This window comes from Leptopilina heterotoma, unplaced genomic scaffold (genome assembly GCF_015476425.1).
Source record: "Leptopilina heterotoma isolate Lh14 unplaced genomic scaffold, ASM1547642v1 Lhet_54, whole genome shotgun sequence".
NCBI classification, from domain to species: Eukaryota; Metazoa; Arthropoda; class Insecta; order Hymenoptera; family Figitidae; genus Leptopilina; species Leptopilina heterotoma.
The window spans coordinates 4800789-4817212 of NW_025111118.1; the positions used below are offsets into that span (position 1 = coordinate 4800789).

General features: G+C 23.7%; 1 protein-coding gene across 1 annotated transcript in view; it reads left to right on the forward strand.

Moving 5' to 3' along the window:
- Positions 1–648: 648 nt before the first annotated feature.
- LOC122508384 (TBC1 domain family member 4) overlaps positions 649–16424 on the forward strand; it is a 34328-nt gene continuing 18552 nt past the window's right edge. Inside the window, exons 1-3 of the mRNA XM_043621684.1 lie at positions 649–761; positions 2130–2400; positions 5549–5758. Coding sequence (XP_043477619.1) covers positions 2287–2400; positions 5549–5758 — 324 coding nt within the window. The 5' untranslated portion in view covers positions 649–761; positions 2130–2286. The remainder of the gene's footprint in view (positions 762–2129; positions 2401–5548; positions 5759–16424) is intronic.

The window sequence follows — 16424 nt, forward strand, 5'->3', positions numbered from 1 at the left end:
ACAAAATTTATCAATTGAATTAAAATCAATTCCAATTTGCTATAAATTAGATTTTCATTTCATTTCTTATAATTTTGTTTAAAAATAAAAATTAGTTTTTGCTGAAAAAAATAATTTTTTTGATTAATTGCCAATAAAAATTTTATATTCATAACAAAATTTATCAATTGAATTAAAATCAGTTCCAATTTGCAATAAAATAGAATTTCATTTCATTCGTTTTAATTTGTTTAAAAATAAAAATTATAGTTTTTTGCTGAAAAAAATACTTTTTTTGCTTAATTGTCAATAAAAATTAATGGATAGAATTTAATTACTTGTCTAAACAGTTATTTTGTCACATTTTATGAAAAATAGAAATTAACACGATTTTTATTTTAAAAAAAGGAAAAAACACTTTGTTTTTGCATTAAAATTCGTTAAAATATAAATAAATCAGAAAGTTTTTTGCACAAAACCGAAAAAAAATTATCAGATTCAACTTGTATTTACATAATACAATTTTAAAAATTAAACCGTTATCATTTTATTCAATTAATTATTGGAAAATTAATAAAAATTAATGTGAAAATTGAAGAAAAATTGAAAATTTAAATAAGTTCGCAAAAATGCCTAAAGACGGCGTTAGTATCGCGTCGATCTATAACCTGTGAAGAAACCGACGAACACTTGTTTTGTGACTGCACATATGTGTATATCGCGCGCAGAATATATCAAGTTTTTTTTTACAGAAAAAAAAATCCGTGTTTACCTGTGCAAAGGTAAGCATATACTCTATTTAGTTCGCATTACAGTGACAACAAAAACACTCGTTTTCATTTGGTAAAATAACAAATTAATCCCGTGAAAATAACGGTTTCATGTCATTTAGTTATTTTTGCGTTTGACACTTGTTCTATTTCTCTCTCTCTTTCTTTTTGTATACACATTTAAACGGAAAAAATGGCCAGTGATGTCTGCAGTGTCAAGTATTTCATATTTCTTTCCAAATTTTCATAAATAGATGTTGTTATCATTCTTCACGAGAACCAAAACAAGTAAATTGTTAATGTGAAAAGAAGTGTCAAAATTTTGTCATTTAACTTTAAGGTTAGGTTGATAGTCAAAAACTATATGTTTTCTTGTCAAGAGAATATTTTATTATCGGGGAATTAAAGACAAGTAATTTGGGTGTTAATAAATATTCTCTTTAATATATTAAATTACATGCATGGGTTTATAATTTTATCTCGATATTGTATACAATTTAGAATTATGCGATGAGATTAAAAAACTAAATTCGGTCAGGTTTTTAATTATTCTCATAGGTATAAATAAACTTGTTTAATTTTACAGTACATTTTTCTTTATTTTACTTTTAACGAAGTATTTTTTATTAAATTTCACTTAGAGTGTCTTTTTTGTGTTTATTTCGCAAAGTTGACATTTTCTTGTGTTATTATTGTCTCTGACACACGTTTATAGTGCATTCGATTTGAGGCTTTGATTTCACAATAAGTTCTCATTTCGGGTGCATAATTTACGTAATCTTTGTGCTTGATCGTTACATGCATGTATTTTTCACTGGAAATATTGATTACAATTTTCTGGGTTATGCACGAAGAAATTCGTACACAATTTAAAATTTTACTCTCTTCGTTTTAAGTTGATGGAAAATTTCTTCATTCTTAAACTTGATTGTTAGTGACTAGATAGAGAAGTTAATGAACGAGAAAATAGTTTCTAATTTACATATCATATTTATATTGCTCAATTTTGTCACATTAATTTAGGAATTTTTCCAAGAAATTAAAATAAAAATACATCGAGATAATTGCCACTTAGCCTCGCTGTATTTTATCTGATTTTAATCGTTTCAAAAAAATAGATTTATATTTATCCATTTGTCATATTTTGATTAACATGTTTCATTGTAAATGAATAATTTTCAATAGATTTAGTTAATTTGGTCTTTTCAATTCAATTTGTCGAGTTATATTATCATTTACGAGCAGGTGTGAAAACTTAAAATTCCAAGTTGAATTTCGTAATTTTGATCTCTGTTTTTTTTTGCAATAATCGAGAATTTTCATATATTTTTAATTTATTTACTGTCGTCTGTGAATTAATTATTTTCGAAATTTGAATAGAACGTCCAAATGGCTAGTCTTCCAAATGTCCAGCACTGAAATACAAACACGACACTAAATACCAAAATGTGAAAAGAATAAAAATTCCACACCAATGAGATTCGGCTAAAAGAATACCTTTTCTTTTCGAAACACAAAATAAAAAAAAATTGCAAAAATGAAATTATCACCGGTGGATTATTTTGGTTTTGCGGCAATGGACCGTCGATTCAGTGCTCCGATGTTGCCTTGGATTATCAGTGAAATTAAAAGGAGAAACAAACGTGAAAAGGTTCGTATTTTTTATAATTATGTATACAAAACATTTTAGCACCCATCTCATGCTAATTTCTTCATCTAATACGGAGAAAAAAAATCTTGTATTCTCTATTTTGAAAATTAACTTTTGTAGAAAGAATAAAAATCTTATTGAAATTGGTTCCACTAAAAAAAATTGCCAAGGTTATATTCTATTACTTTCGTAATAATAAGCAATAATTGTACACACACAATACACACGAAAAATGTGAAATATATTTTTTTTAACGATTTAAAAAATTACAATTCGACACACACGGATTTAAGAAAATAAACTCTAAATCGTTTGTTTATTCATGAAAAGTTACATAATGAATGAATTACACTTGCATAACTAAAAAAAACAAAATGAAAAAAATAACAGATCATAAAATAATGATCAGTAATTTTCCCTTTTGAAAAATTGAGAAATTTTTCCAAATTTTTGATATTACTTAACAAAAATAAAGTATTCAATTTTTCAAAATTCAAGGGAGGAAATCGAATAGGACTTCAAGTAATAAAAATAGATAGATTTCAGGTAAAATAGATAAATAAAATTAATTTTATTACGAAATAAAGATATTTAGAGCAAAATTTACAGATTTTTTATAAAAGAGAAAAATGTATAATTATAGACTTTTTAATAGAACAATGAGATATTATCTAGATTTTTATATTCAATCACGAGGTCCTTATAAGAAAATGCAAAAGATGAATATTCTAAAATTGAAGTCTTTCAGAAAGACAATAGACTCGGTATCGTATTTTTTTTTTTATAAATGTGTAAAGATTGTAGGAATCGACGTCATCGCTTTTAATGGACGAAACGTTGTTATGATTGAGTTTGTGTGAGTTGACTCGATATTGGAACCCCCGCTATACGAATGTCACCCAAGAAACTGACATAATATCGAATAGGAGTGCCGCTGCAAAATAAATAGAAAAAAAACATAACGGCACTTTAGTAAATCATTATATTTTCTAACTCAAAATCGAGACACATCAGGGAAAATTCTAATTATCTGCTCTATTAACAAACTAATCTCGTAAAATGTAAATCATTATCATCTAGTTATGGAAAAACTGTTACAAGTTTAATTTTTTTTTTCTCCTAACGTTAGAAAAAAATAGAAAAAAATTTTTTGTTTTGAATTATTGGAGTATTAACTTTTACGTAGAATGATAAAAATATTTTTTTTTTATCATAATAACATTATAATTTTCTTGAAATAATATTCATGTCGAAGAACCCGTATGAATAAACTGAAATATTTGAACTTCTGTTGTTGACGAATAATTTCAATACTGTTTGTCTCATTTAATCAGGTGAATAAATTTTCTAACCGCAATAATCAGACTGAATTAATATTATAGAGAAAAAGAAAATTACATTTTTTTTGGTCTGCTTCACGTCTTTTTTTCAAGATCGATAAAAATATATATGTTCGTTTATATATTCCGTTTCTTTTTGCGTAATCTAAATATTTAATGCTCTATTTATTATTGGCGAGTAATACACGCACAAATTCATGAGAATTGGAAAATTAATAATCAAAATTTCGATATTTATTTATTAATATTTAACTACGATTTTCAAAATGTATTTATTTATTTATTAATATTCAGTTTCGAATTTCAATATTTATTTACTAATATTCAATTTTGAATGTCAATATTTAATTTATTTAATTTATTTAATTTGATAGATTAATTTTAAATGAGAAAAAAACAGTAATTTCGTTAAATGGAAAAAAAAACTGATTGCAAATTTAAGAAATAGTTTTTTCTTCTTTAATGATTTTCTGTAATGTCAGTCTTTAGCTAGAATGGAGCAGTTACGATTATATAATTCGCGAGTATAACAACCTCAGAATAAATAATGGAGAGTGCACCTGCGTTCCCGAGTGAACATAGAGAAGATTCAGGTATTTTATACAGGAAATTCCAAGCTAGGTCGTTGTTGTGGTTGTATATTTCTCACATTGTCCTTGAGAATTTCAGTAAAAAAAAAAAAAAAAGAAGAAAAGAAAACGGATGTACACATGTTTCGAAATTATTATTGACCATATAGAATTGTTCTTTTTCCATTCTTGACAATTTTTTTTCTCATCAATTAATAGGGAATATATTTATATAATTTTCCTTGTCATTCGGATCCTTTTAATAATAAATTTCGTGTGAATTATGTCAATATGAACGTTCTTTCCCTATTTTTTTTTAATTTTTAATGCAAGAAAAAGAAAATTTTTTTTTCCAGTAGATTTGGAATTTTATTCGAATAATCTTGATTTTGGAATTTTATTTCAATGTCTTTTTGTCTTAGTAATTTTCTAAACGTCGTATTTATTTGAAAAAAAGGAAACGAACGATTTTGATGTTTAAATTTATTTCTTTTTTTTAATTTGTTTTATGTTTTGTATTTTATTAACAAAAGGTGTTTTTTGTTTTAGGTTTCGATAAGTCGTGTACAATGCGAAAATTCATTATTATATTGTAATATTCAGCCTCTTCTGAACAATTTCTTACTCTTTGGCACGAAGTAGTTCGTGTTCTTGGGAAAAGTTAAACTTATTTTTTGCGCCTGCATGAGAGAGAGAGGCAATAAATTTAAATGCCTGAAAAGGCCTCTTTATACAGTTATAATACTTACTGATTGTAAACCCACATTCAAAACTCAATAATTTTTCTTTTATTTTTTCCTCTCTTTGCAAGTAAATAATTTATGTGAACGGATCTTTTGTTTCATTCAAAAGAATAATTTCGCTGCAGATTTTTTTTAATTAAAATTCATTAGCTCAAAATTTACTTCTCTACTACTTTTTATTTTTTTTCAACTAGTTTTTGTTGCAAAATAAATAAATATTGCGCAAAATAGATAAATATTGCAAATAAATATTACAAATAAATAAATATTGCAAATAAATATTGCAAATAAATAAATATTGTAAATAAATAAATACTGTAATTAAATACAGTAATTAAATAAATACCGCAATTAAACAAATTAGGGCACAATTTCATAAAATTGTGATCATAATTTTTTTTTCCATTTTTTAGACAAAGGCATTGACATATTTTTTTTTTTTTTTTGAAGTATTATTATCATTATTATGTATACTAATGACACTTTTTTTCTTCAGGTTAACCTTCTACTGGCTTCGGGTTTTATTTCGGCGTACGTTGCCAACAAAGAGGAACCATTGTTCAGGCATAATTTAAACAACACCTTGAAACCCCAATTGGTACCGCAAAGTGCACAGGATTCAAAAGGCGGCAGTTTTCTCTACACTCTAAAAGGCGATGATGGACTTTATTATTGTCATCTCTTCAAGACTAAAGACTCACAAACGGTGAGTGAATTTAGTTTTCCTTATTTAATAATTTCGTGTTTCTCGTATTTTTTTTCTTTTTATTCGGCCAATTGTGTCTCTGGTACTACACAAACTTTTTTATCGCTCTCACAGTTTTTCCATGAATCGTCAAAAGTATTCAAATTCAGAATAATGTGATTTTTCATTCGTAGTCACGAATTGACAATTTTTTTTTGTTTCGCATTAAAACGGATTTTTATTTTAAACTTTGTGGAAAAATTTGAAGCGGATTTCTATTTTTTTTTTTTTTATTATTTATAATAATTTGCTCAAATTTGTGTTTTTTCGTATTGGTAAAAAAAAATTCGGGTTTTAATTTAAATTATTGATATAATAATGTGCGAGTAATGGAGAAAAAAAATTAATAATTGAATGAAAAGATCATCACCTGACTTTGGCATTGGCAAAGAAACTTTTAAGTTTTTCTTCACTAACACATAAAGCGAGGTATTTATCGATAAATGATAATTGACAGCGAATACTTTTTGTGTGTATATAAATACAAGAGACTTGAAAAACGAGAAATTCTAGCTTGGTAATGATAACGTAATCATTTATTCAATTGGAACCTTTCATTTCCTGAATTGATAAATTCAAATCAATAAAATTTTATTCAGATTATTTTCTTTATACACTTTAAGGCATAGACGAAAAAAAGTTATTCTATTCCACTCGACTGAGCATAGAACTCGAAATTTCGTTGAGGTCAAAATTAATTAATTGATAATTTTTAATATTAATGTTGACACACATTTTTTATCTACGTCACTACATTATTTAAAAAAGCAGTAATTTTATTTTCTCACTTTTATAATTTTACAAAAAAAAAGTAGTTTACTAATAATAGTTTTATATTTCATTAGATACATAATCGATAAATTTATTCAGAATTATAAAGGTGAAAAAGTAATAGTGTTTTTTTTGTTAGTAGAAGAAAAATAATCATATAAACTTCAGAAGTTTATTATTATTTATAAAGATTCATTTCTTGGTACTGAAGTTTCTTGGCTTACATTTCCAGAAAAAGATAAACAATATATTTTTTTGTTTTAAAATTTAATCATTGTATAATAAATTTTATTTGTCTGGTTGATAAACAATTGGACAATTTTTTTTTTAAATTAAACATTAAAATTTTTTTTCCTTTATAAATTTATTTCTTTTTTTGTTATAAAATGATTTTTTTTTGACAACATTCTCTCTTGTTTTTAAACTTTTTGTTAAATTATTTTTACAATTATTATCATTATCACTATTATTATTATTATTATTATTATTATTATTATTATTATTACTATTCTTCTTCTTCTTCTTTTTATTATTTTTATAAATATTATTATATCAATATTATTATTATTACTATCATTACCAATTTTTATTTTATTTCTTTGTCCATTTTTATTATTATTATATTATTTTTCGGTTTGAGTTGTTTTCTATTTACCGTATTCACGAAAAAGTAATAAATTCCGAAAATTTATTCACGAAATATTCTACAATGTCATTTATTTTGAAAAACAAATAAATCATTATTTTAATTTCAAAGATGCATAAAGATACAAAAATTACGTTTTGTAAAAATATAAATTTTAATTTAAAATTTTATTAAAATGTGATTTTTTTCATGGTTTTAGAATAATTTTTCGTCAGAATTTGCAGCATTCTATATATATGTATATAGATTTGGTATATTGTGAAATATGTTTAAGACAAAAAAAAAAAAAAAAAGAAATGCAACACTTCAACTGCAAATTATATCTTTTTGATGTCCGTGAATGAAGTCCACTCACGCAGCTGGCTCAAGATATTTTCAGATGTCTTTGCCAGACAGTTTGGCAACAACAAAGTCAATTTCCTTGTACATGACTACGAATTTTCTCGCATACAAATCTTTTATCTATCAATTGCTTATAACAGAAAGAAAAAAAAGACTTAAAAAATTTTGATTAACAAGGAAGAATTATTATTTTTATTTATTTATAAAAATAAACGGAACAAGATATTTAGTAAACTTTATTATTATTATTATTTTTTTATTTTTTAATAATAAATAAAATAAAATTCTTATAAATAAAATAAATTTTATAAATTTATATCAGGAAAATAATATTAAAATAATAATAGTAGTATAATAATAATGATAATAAGAATAATAATAGTAATAATAATAGAAATTATTATTTTTATTCTGCTACAAATTAATGCTGGTTATAAAATTAATTTTTTTGTTTATTTATCATTTCGCCCTCTGAGGTGTATAAATATTTACAAGGCTCGTATTTTAAAGGAAGTAATCGAGTTATTTTTTAATTTGAAAAAAGTCTCATTCGTTATCATTGCAATTCAAAAAGTAATTTGTTATTTGCTTTTCATGAAATAGGATTTTGTTATCAGAAAAATTATTGTTTATTACGTAATATATTACGGTAGACACATTGTATATATCGTGACAGAACTCGCGTGATGATAACCGGTGTCACGTTTTACATTTTCTATCTCACATATTGTCATTACAAGTTAAAGAATTCCTTAAGCCGATTAGATATTTTAATATGTATATAGGATTATTTAATTGTGATTTAATTCGAAAAAGGGCAATAATTTTCCAAAAATAATTATTGACTCTTTTTTTCTGGTCTTTGTTTCTAAACAGTGTAGACAATAAATTTTTTTTTTAAATTCCAATTAGAATTGTTTTTTAAAATTAAATTTTGAAAAAGTTCTTTTTTCAATTAAAATTTATTTCCAATTGGAATTTTTTTTTTTAAATTAATTTACAAAAAATCTTTTGGTAAATTAGAATTTTTCCAAATTAATTAAAAATAATTCTTTTGGTAATATTAGAATTTTTTCCAAATTAATTCAAAAATTCTTTTGATGACTAGAATTTTTTGTAAATTAATTAATTAAAATAAAAATTAAAAAATAAAAATTAAATAAATTAATTAATTTCTTTTGGTAATTAGATTTTTTTAATTAATATTGCAAGAGAAATTGATTGAGTTGGTTCGGAATATTTTTTTTTGAATTTATAATCTTGAATATAAATTAATGTTGGCAGTTTCACACCCCAAATACATTGAATGATATAAAATGTGAGATTTCTTAATACAGAACCTTCTCTCATACTGTCAGTTTCTGCAGTGCTCGTGTATGTTTGTGTAAAAATAGAGGAGAGAATTAAAATAGACATTCCAAAAAAAGAAGTCGAGATGGTTATTAGTTTTCTTTTTATATAATTTATATATCGAGTTTAGAGGGAAAGAGTTTTGAGCAATATCTATATTTTTTTTTTTGATCGATGATCTTTGGCATGATTAAATTGGGAACTTATTGATTATATATTTTTGAGAATTTTTTCCTAACGAATTTCCTTTCGTTGCATTCATATATACCTAGAGTGCACGCGTGATCCTCAAAATAGAGACACGTGAAGCACACACTGACCACGCGTGAATCTAATGATCCACCGCTAACATCTTCTTTTTCTTCTTCTTCTTCTTCATCATCATCATAATTATCCTCTTTCATCTTGATTCTTAGTCACAAATTTTGTCCTTATTTTTAATAATATTTTTTCGTAATAAAATAATCAGAATTAAATAATTAATTAAATATACTCAAAATCGGGAATTTTTTGTTTGCCTCCTTGTTAATTGAAATTCTAATTTTTTGTTAAACTGAAGAAAATATTTTTATATTTTTTATATTTTCGTATTTTGAATTTAAATAAAAATAATTTTTTTTTTCGAAAAGTTCATTATAAAGTTAATAATTTCTGACAGTAAATTGATTATTGACAGGAAAAATTTTTTCTTTAATTTCCAATAATTTGATTTTGAAATTTCCCGGATGCAACTAATTTACTTAAAAATTTTCGCCTAAATTGAATTTTTCTCTTTTCTAAATTTTCTGTTGCAATTATTGCTATTAAAAAATCTACAAACAAATACAAAAAATTGTTGAATGAATTTAAAAAATTTTTTTTCTGTATGAAATATTTTGATCCGTTAAAAGAAATTCTAATATTTTTCTTTTATCGCTTCTTCGTAAAGTGAGAAAAAAAAAGAAAAGAACGTCACGCAAATTCTCTTCAAGATATTTTTTTTCTGTTTAAAATATAAGCAAAATGGATATAGAAGTAAAAATTCTTTGATATAATTTTTTATTTACGCATTCGTAGAATTTATGTTTTCTATAGAAGTAGAAATAATTATTAATGATTAATAATCTTTAGTTATTAGTTAAGAATGAATTATTAATTAACGATAAATGAAGAAGAAATTGTTAATGACTAATTAATCATTCATTATTAATTGAATAATATAAATAATTATTGATTATAATTATTAATTATTAACAATGAAATAATAGAAATAATTATTAATAATTCAACAATAAGTCGGTAACAAAACTAATTATTAATAATTTATTTATTTATTTATTTATAAATCAAAATTAATAATTAAATAATAAATAACAAAACTAATTGTTAATAATTAGATTAAAAAATAATTATTAATAATTTAATAATGACGATTTTATTAGAGTAATTGTATATTGATAATACACAATTAATTAATTTTCAATTGAATTATTGATTTTAATTGAAATTAATTGATCTTATTTTATTTTAATTGATACCACACTGGGGTGAATATTACGTTTGCCGCTAGTTTATCGAAATGTCATTTTTTTTTGTCTGACAAAAATTTAGACATTTCCTCGATTCTAAATCGTATATTTGAAAAAAAACAGAATTTAAAAAAAAATACTTTATTCTGAATTGATCGATTTAATAACAGTATAGAGATTATTCGATTTGATACTGACATATTTATTATATATATATACACACCAGGAAATTCTGTTGGGATTTACAAATCATTTTTATTTAATCGTATTTTACACGCCTACAAAAACATTTTACAATTGCGTTGTTCCCTGCTTTCAATCAAGTGTGGCAAAATTAATAACGAAATTGGAATTTATTTGTTTGTTTTTTATTGTACAGAAGGGAATTATTTTTTTTTTTGGCTGATTTGTCAAAAAAAAAAACTGTTTTTTGACAAAAATAATTCTTTTTGTCACAAAGGAATTTTTTTCTTTATTAGAAAGCAATTTTTTTGTTTCTTTTATTTCTATTTTTACTTTTTTTTGTCTCTTATTATTATTTTCTTCTTGTCCCTTTTATTTATTTATCTATTAGAAATTCTTTTCTTTTCTTTATTTCCATAATTAGAGGAAAAAATTTTCTTTATATTCTTCTACTTAGAAGTCTCATCGTCGAAATTTAATAGGGTGTTGGCTATTTGCCAAAATCGACCTGATACGTCCGTAATTTTTCGTCCATCGTAAATTTTAGAAATTTATTTTCTGATTTTCATTTTCTTTGAGAGTCAATCACCTCGAATAGGTTTTGAAAAATTTCCTTTACTTTGCAAAGCTGGAAAATAAGAGACAAGTGGATAATTTTTATTTCCTTTTTTTTTTGGTACTTAGGATTAAATATTTTTTCGCTATTTTATTTTTCATTTTTCACTAATTTATTTTTTACTGTTTTTAGTTTTTATTTCTAATTAATTTTATATTTTACTGTGTTTATTTTGTACTATTTTGATTTTGTAATGGGTTTTATTTTTACTATGTATTTTGATTTATTCCTGGTTTTATTTTTACTGGTTTTATTTTTACTATTTTGATTTTTTACTGTTTTCATTTTTTACTAATTTTATATTTTATTGTTTGTATTTTTTATTAATTTTTTATTTTACTGTTTGTATTTTTTACTAATTTTTTATATTTTACTGTTAAATTTATTTTTCCCTATTTTTATTTTTTCCTATTTTTAATTTTTCTATTTTTATTTTTTCCTATTTTCATTTTTCACTATTTTATTTTTTACTGTTTTTGGTTTTTATTTCTGATTAATTTTATATTTTACTGTTTTTATTGTTTACTATTTTGATTGTTTAATGGGTTTTATTTTTACTATTTTGATTTTTTACTGTTTTTATTTTTTACTAATATTGTATTTTACTGTTTGTACCTATTTTTTACTAATTTTTTATTTTACTGTTTGCATTTTTTACTAATTTTTTATATTTTACTGTTAAATTTATTTTTCCCTATTTTTATTTTTCGAAATTGTTATCATAAATTTGAATTTTTATTCCTTCGAATTCGAATTGTTTTTCACTTATTTCAATATATCCTAAAAAAAAAAGTTGAAGATGGAAAAGAAAGTATTTGGTAATTTTGATAATTTTCCCATTTTCTCTACTGTTGTCGTTGAATTTTGAATTTTCATTCATTGAATACTAATTTGTTATTGTTTCCTGCATAGGTTTAACGCATCTTGAAGTCAATAGTTTACTCTTGGTATGATTGCACGTTCACACATACATTATGCAGACGAGTATGTAATATGTAATAAACGTCATCAACTTGAAGTCTCCTCATCTGACTCGATTGTCATACCTTGAAGGTGGCCAATCAAGAAAAGAGTCTTGCACCGTGTAGTGTGCATTTTTATATATTTATCTTGATGAGTTTTGTGTCTGACACTCTCTATATACACGAATTGGAATTATATTGCTGTTGACCGTTTGACAAACTATTATTAAATTTGTCCTCAACATTTGGCTTTTTGCTCTTGCCCAAAAAGCACGCTCTTCAATTTCACTAATTGAAATAAGAAACAAGCTCTAATTTTGTGATTAGTGATCTAATAGATTTTTTCTTCAAGAGGAAAAAAAAATATTTTTGTGGGAAAAGAGAGAGTATTTTTCAATTTTTGTGTTGTGAATACCAATTTGGTCAATTAAATTGGTAAAAGTTCTTCAGTGAGTGAATAAACACGGATTTCTTAGTCGAAGATTTTGGATTATCAAAAGACTCCCTTGATGATCGAGGGGTGAGTTTTCGTAAATATTTTTCGTTTCTGATTCTTTCTTCGTATTTCCAAGTGTATGGAAATTGAAATAATATTGTACAATAAATATGAAAGTGGGACGCATTTGACGACCATGAATGAGTCGTGTAAACAATATGAAACGAGGTTTTAAGTCCTGTTTTCATTTTTTTCTTCTCGTCCTTTCAATAATTGGCAGTGAAAAAAAATTTCTAATTACACAAAAAAAGAGAAATCAGTTGGAAAATTTTGGTTTTTTTAATCAAAAGAAAATTCATTTCTTTTCTAATTTGTCGCCATTTAGAAAAAGAAAATTCTCTTTTCAGTGAAGGTCGTAATTTTATTCTTCTACTTTTTTTATTACATAAGGATCTTTTCTATGAGAGACAGGACAACGAATCGTTTTCCTGATGGACATTTTATTTTTTTTTTGTTACGTAAGGATGAAAAAGAGAGAAAAAAACTACAGACTTTTTATTCGCACTTAATACGCGATACGCATAGTTTATTTTTGGAAGGCAATGAAGCGTCGAACGGTTGATTGTTTAGCTGACTGATGCACGTTGCAAAACTGTTGTCTGATGTTTACTAACGATATTGAATATAGTGCACATTGATATTCGACGTTGTGCTGCATAAAAGTGCAAAAAACTGAATTAAAAATTCAGATATTGTCGCGTTGTTGTTTTTTTCTTCTCTTTTTCACAATAGAAAAAGTCTCCCACGATCAAATTGTATTTTTCTTTTCGTTTTTGTATAAAATTTACAAAAATTTATTTACTTTCGACGTACTCGATTTCTCGTAAAATAATGCACACACATTCAGTAAAAATGCAAAAATTGAAATAGTTTGTCTTGAATAAAAATTTTACTGTCTGGATTTTTTTAGTCGATTATAAAATTATTTCTTTTCGATTTTTTGTATTAAAACTTTGATAATAGCAGTTAATTTCTAAAATTAGATATTTTTACGTACCTAAATGGGAACGAAAAGTAAATTATCTATAAGTAATCTTTTTTTAAATATTTTTGTATTAGAAATTTAAAAATTGCAATTTTTGTAAATATTTATTCTGGGGATTGAAAAGAAAAACAAATTAATTTTCTCTCTTTCTTCGAGAAATCGAAAAAAAAGTTTTGCGTAAAATTATTCGAAAAATAATTAATTTCCTGCATATAGTGTGGTAGATAATAAATTAACGAGTAAAAGAATATTGACGATAATTTTTTAACTAAAGTTTAAAAAAAATTTTTTTTTCCTAATGTGTATGTGTGTGTGTGCAATATCGTTGCGGATTTCTTCGTAGAAAAAGTTACGTCTTCACATTTAATAATGTGCACTTGACTTTTCTGCCCTGTAGTATTTGATAGATATGATCAAAAATTTATTGGGGAAAATATTGCAATATCAGTCTCACTGTATCATAACGTGTTCTCTAAAGTGACATTTTAATCAATCAATTATCATTTCGTTTCCTTATTTCCCGTTATATTAATAATAAAAGTATTCAGTTTATTTTCTTTCGACCGATTTAATCAAATACAATTTTTTATTAACAATAGATCATTTATTAAATCATCATTTATTTTTAAAAATTAAATTTTTTTTTTACCTTATAATTAATTATTATTTTTGTAAATTTTATACAAAAATAGAATTCATTTATTTCCAAATAATAAATAATACCTAATTTACTACTTTATTAATTTGAATAGTAAATTAAATTAATTTTTTAAGAAGGAGAATTTTTAATAATAGAAAATTAATTTTTGAAGAAAAATAAAATAATGTAAAATTATTGGAAAAAGATGTGACAAAGTTTCGAAAGATTTTTTTTTTTTCTAAAAACGAAAATATTTATACGGTAGATACTTGTTTTTCAAGGATCTTGTCAAAACAAGTGCATGAAAGTGCTTACTCGAGTGGCTGACATTTAATTAAGTTAAGATTTTGAAAGTTATCTACGTCGATAAGCTTTTCCAGCTGAATTCTCATAATGTAAATAAAGATTTTTATTAGCATCTTTGAAATTTAGAAAATTGTTTTTGCGATACGAGATATTTTACTCAAAAATTTTCGAAAATTAACTTTATTGTTTACAAAAAATTTAATGAAACGAAATTAAATTATTAATTTAATAATAATAATTAATTAATTAAATAAATAATAAATTAATTTAATAAATCGCCTAAATTGTTAAATTAATAGATTAGTAATTATTAATTATTGTAATTGTAAATTAAAATATATGAGATATTAATTTTCTCGTTTATTTTAATTTACAAATAATTTGTACAATTCGAAATAAATAATTTTTTTTTGAAAAAAAGACAGAAAATTTTTTTTCGCAAATTAAATTACTTTTCGAATAATTGAAATATTAATTATTGTAGAGACAAATTTGAGAGAAATTAATTTTCCCTCTTATTTTAATTTACAATAATTGATAACAATTGAATTAATTGAAAAGTAATTTTCTAATTCGCAAAAAACTTTTTTTTTCTTTAATCTCTATTCACTGGAAGTAGAACTAGAGTTTAATTAAAAGCAGTCACAATTAATTTTCTTGACACGTCTTCAATTCACGTGGCAGTAAAATCCATTGATGTTGATGATAATTGAACGTACTTTTCAAAAGGTCGTTTAGAGAAAAAAATTGTACATTAGAAATGATTTGAAAAAAGTTTTTTTCTGAATGTTTCTTCTTCTCGATAATTTTTTTTTTTTTGTCTCTTTCCACAAGAGTAGTCCTGGTAATTTGCAAATTATATTAGCAATTCTAAATTGTATAAGAATGAAACTTTGTTTCGTTCATTTGCGCTCCTGTGAAATTAATAACAACTTTTAATATCTTGAGGTGCCCAGAGAGAGTGTGTCTTAAAGTTTTGTTACTTTGTTATCCTGTTTCTGACTGCTTCATAAATATGTAGAATATTGCGCGATAAGGACAAATTTATTCAACTAGTTTGTCCAGGTGGGTTGAGGTCATTTAAAAAAAAGTGGTGAAATTTCACTTAAATATGATTCTACTTTCGAGATTTGTTTGTTTTTTTAGCTTCTCTATTTGGTAGATAAATTATTTTCTAATTCGTTCAAATTAATTTCTAAACTTATTCTCTGCATTGAAAACTTCCTCGTTCTTTCTAAATACTTCGATATTATTCCGACTTTGCGTTATTTAATGGAAATAATTTTTTTTTTTTGTTAATTCGTTAATTTTCCAAAATTAAAATTATTTCAATTCAATTAAAATAATAACTAGGAAAAATTTGATAAAAAAAATTTCTTTAATTGGAACAAAATTGAGAATTTAAAAAAAATATTTGTCCAAAATTCTGAACGCTCAAGTGAACACAATTTTCCAATAGAAAAATTGAAAAAAAAATTATTAGCAGTAATAAAATTATAAATGGAAAATAAACATTTTGAAAATTTATAAAATACAATTTTTTAATTCGTAACTCAAAGAAATAGATGAATATCGTTTACTTGATCATTCAGAATTTTCGGGATATAAAAAATTTGAAAATTGTAAATAGAAAAAAATAGAAATTGAAAAATTTGGAAATTGAAAAAATTAGAAAAAATAACTCAAAAAAATTGATTCTCGACTCAAAAGTTGTTTCACTATTAAAAAACAAAGTAATTTAAAGCAAAAAATCATTCGGAAAAAAACATTTAATGGAAAACTTCAAAAAAAAAAAAAATTGAGTAAACAAATTTTTTTCTAA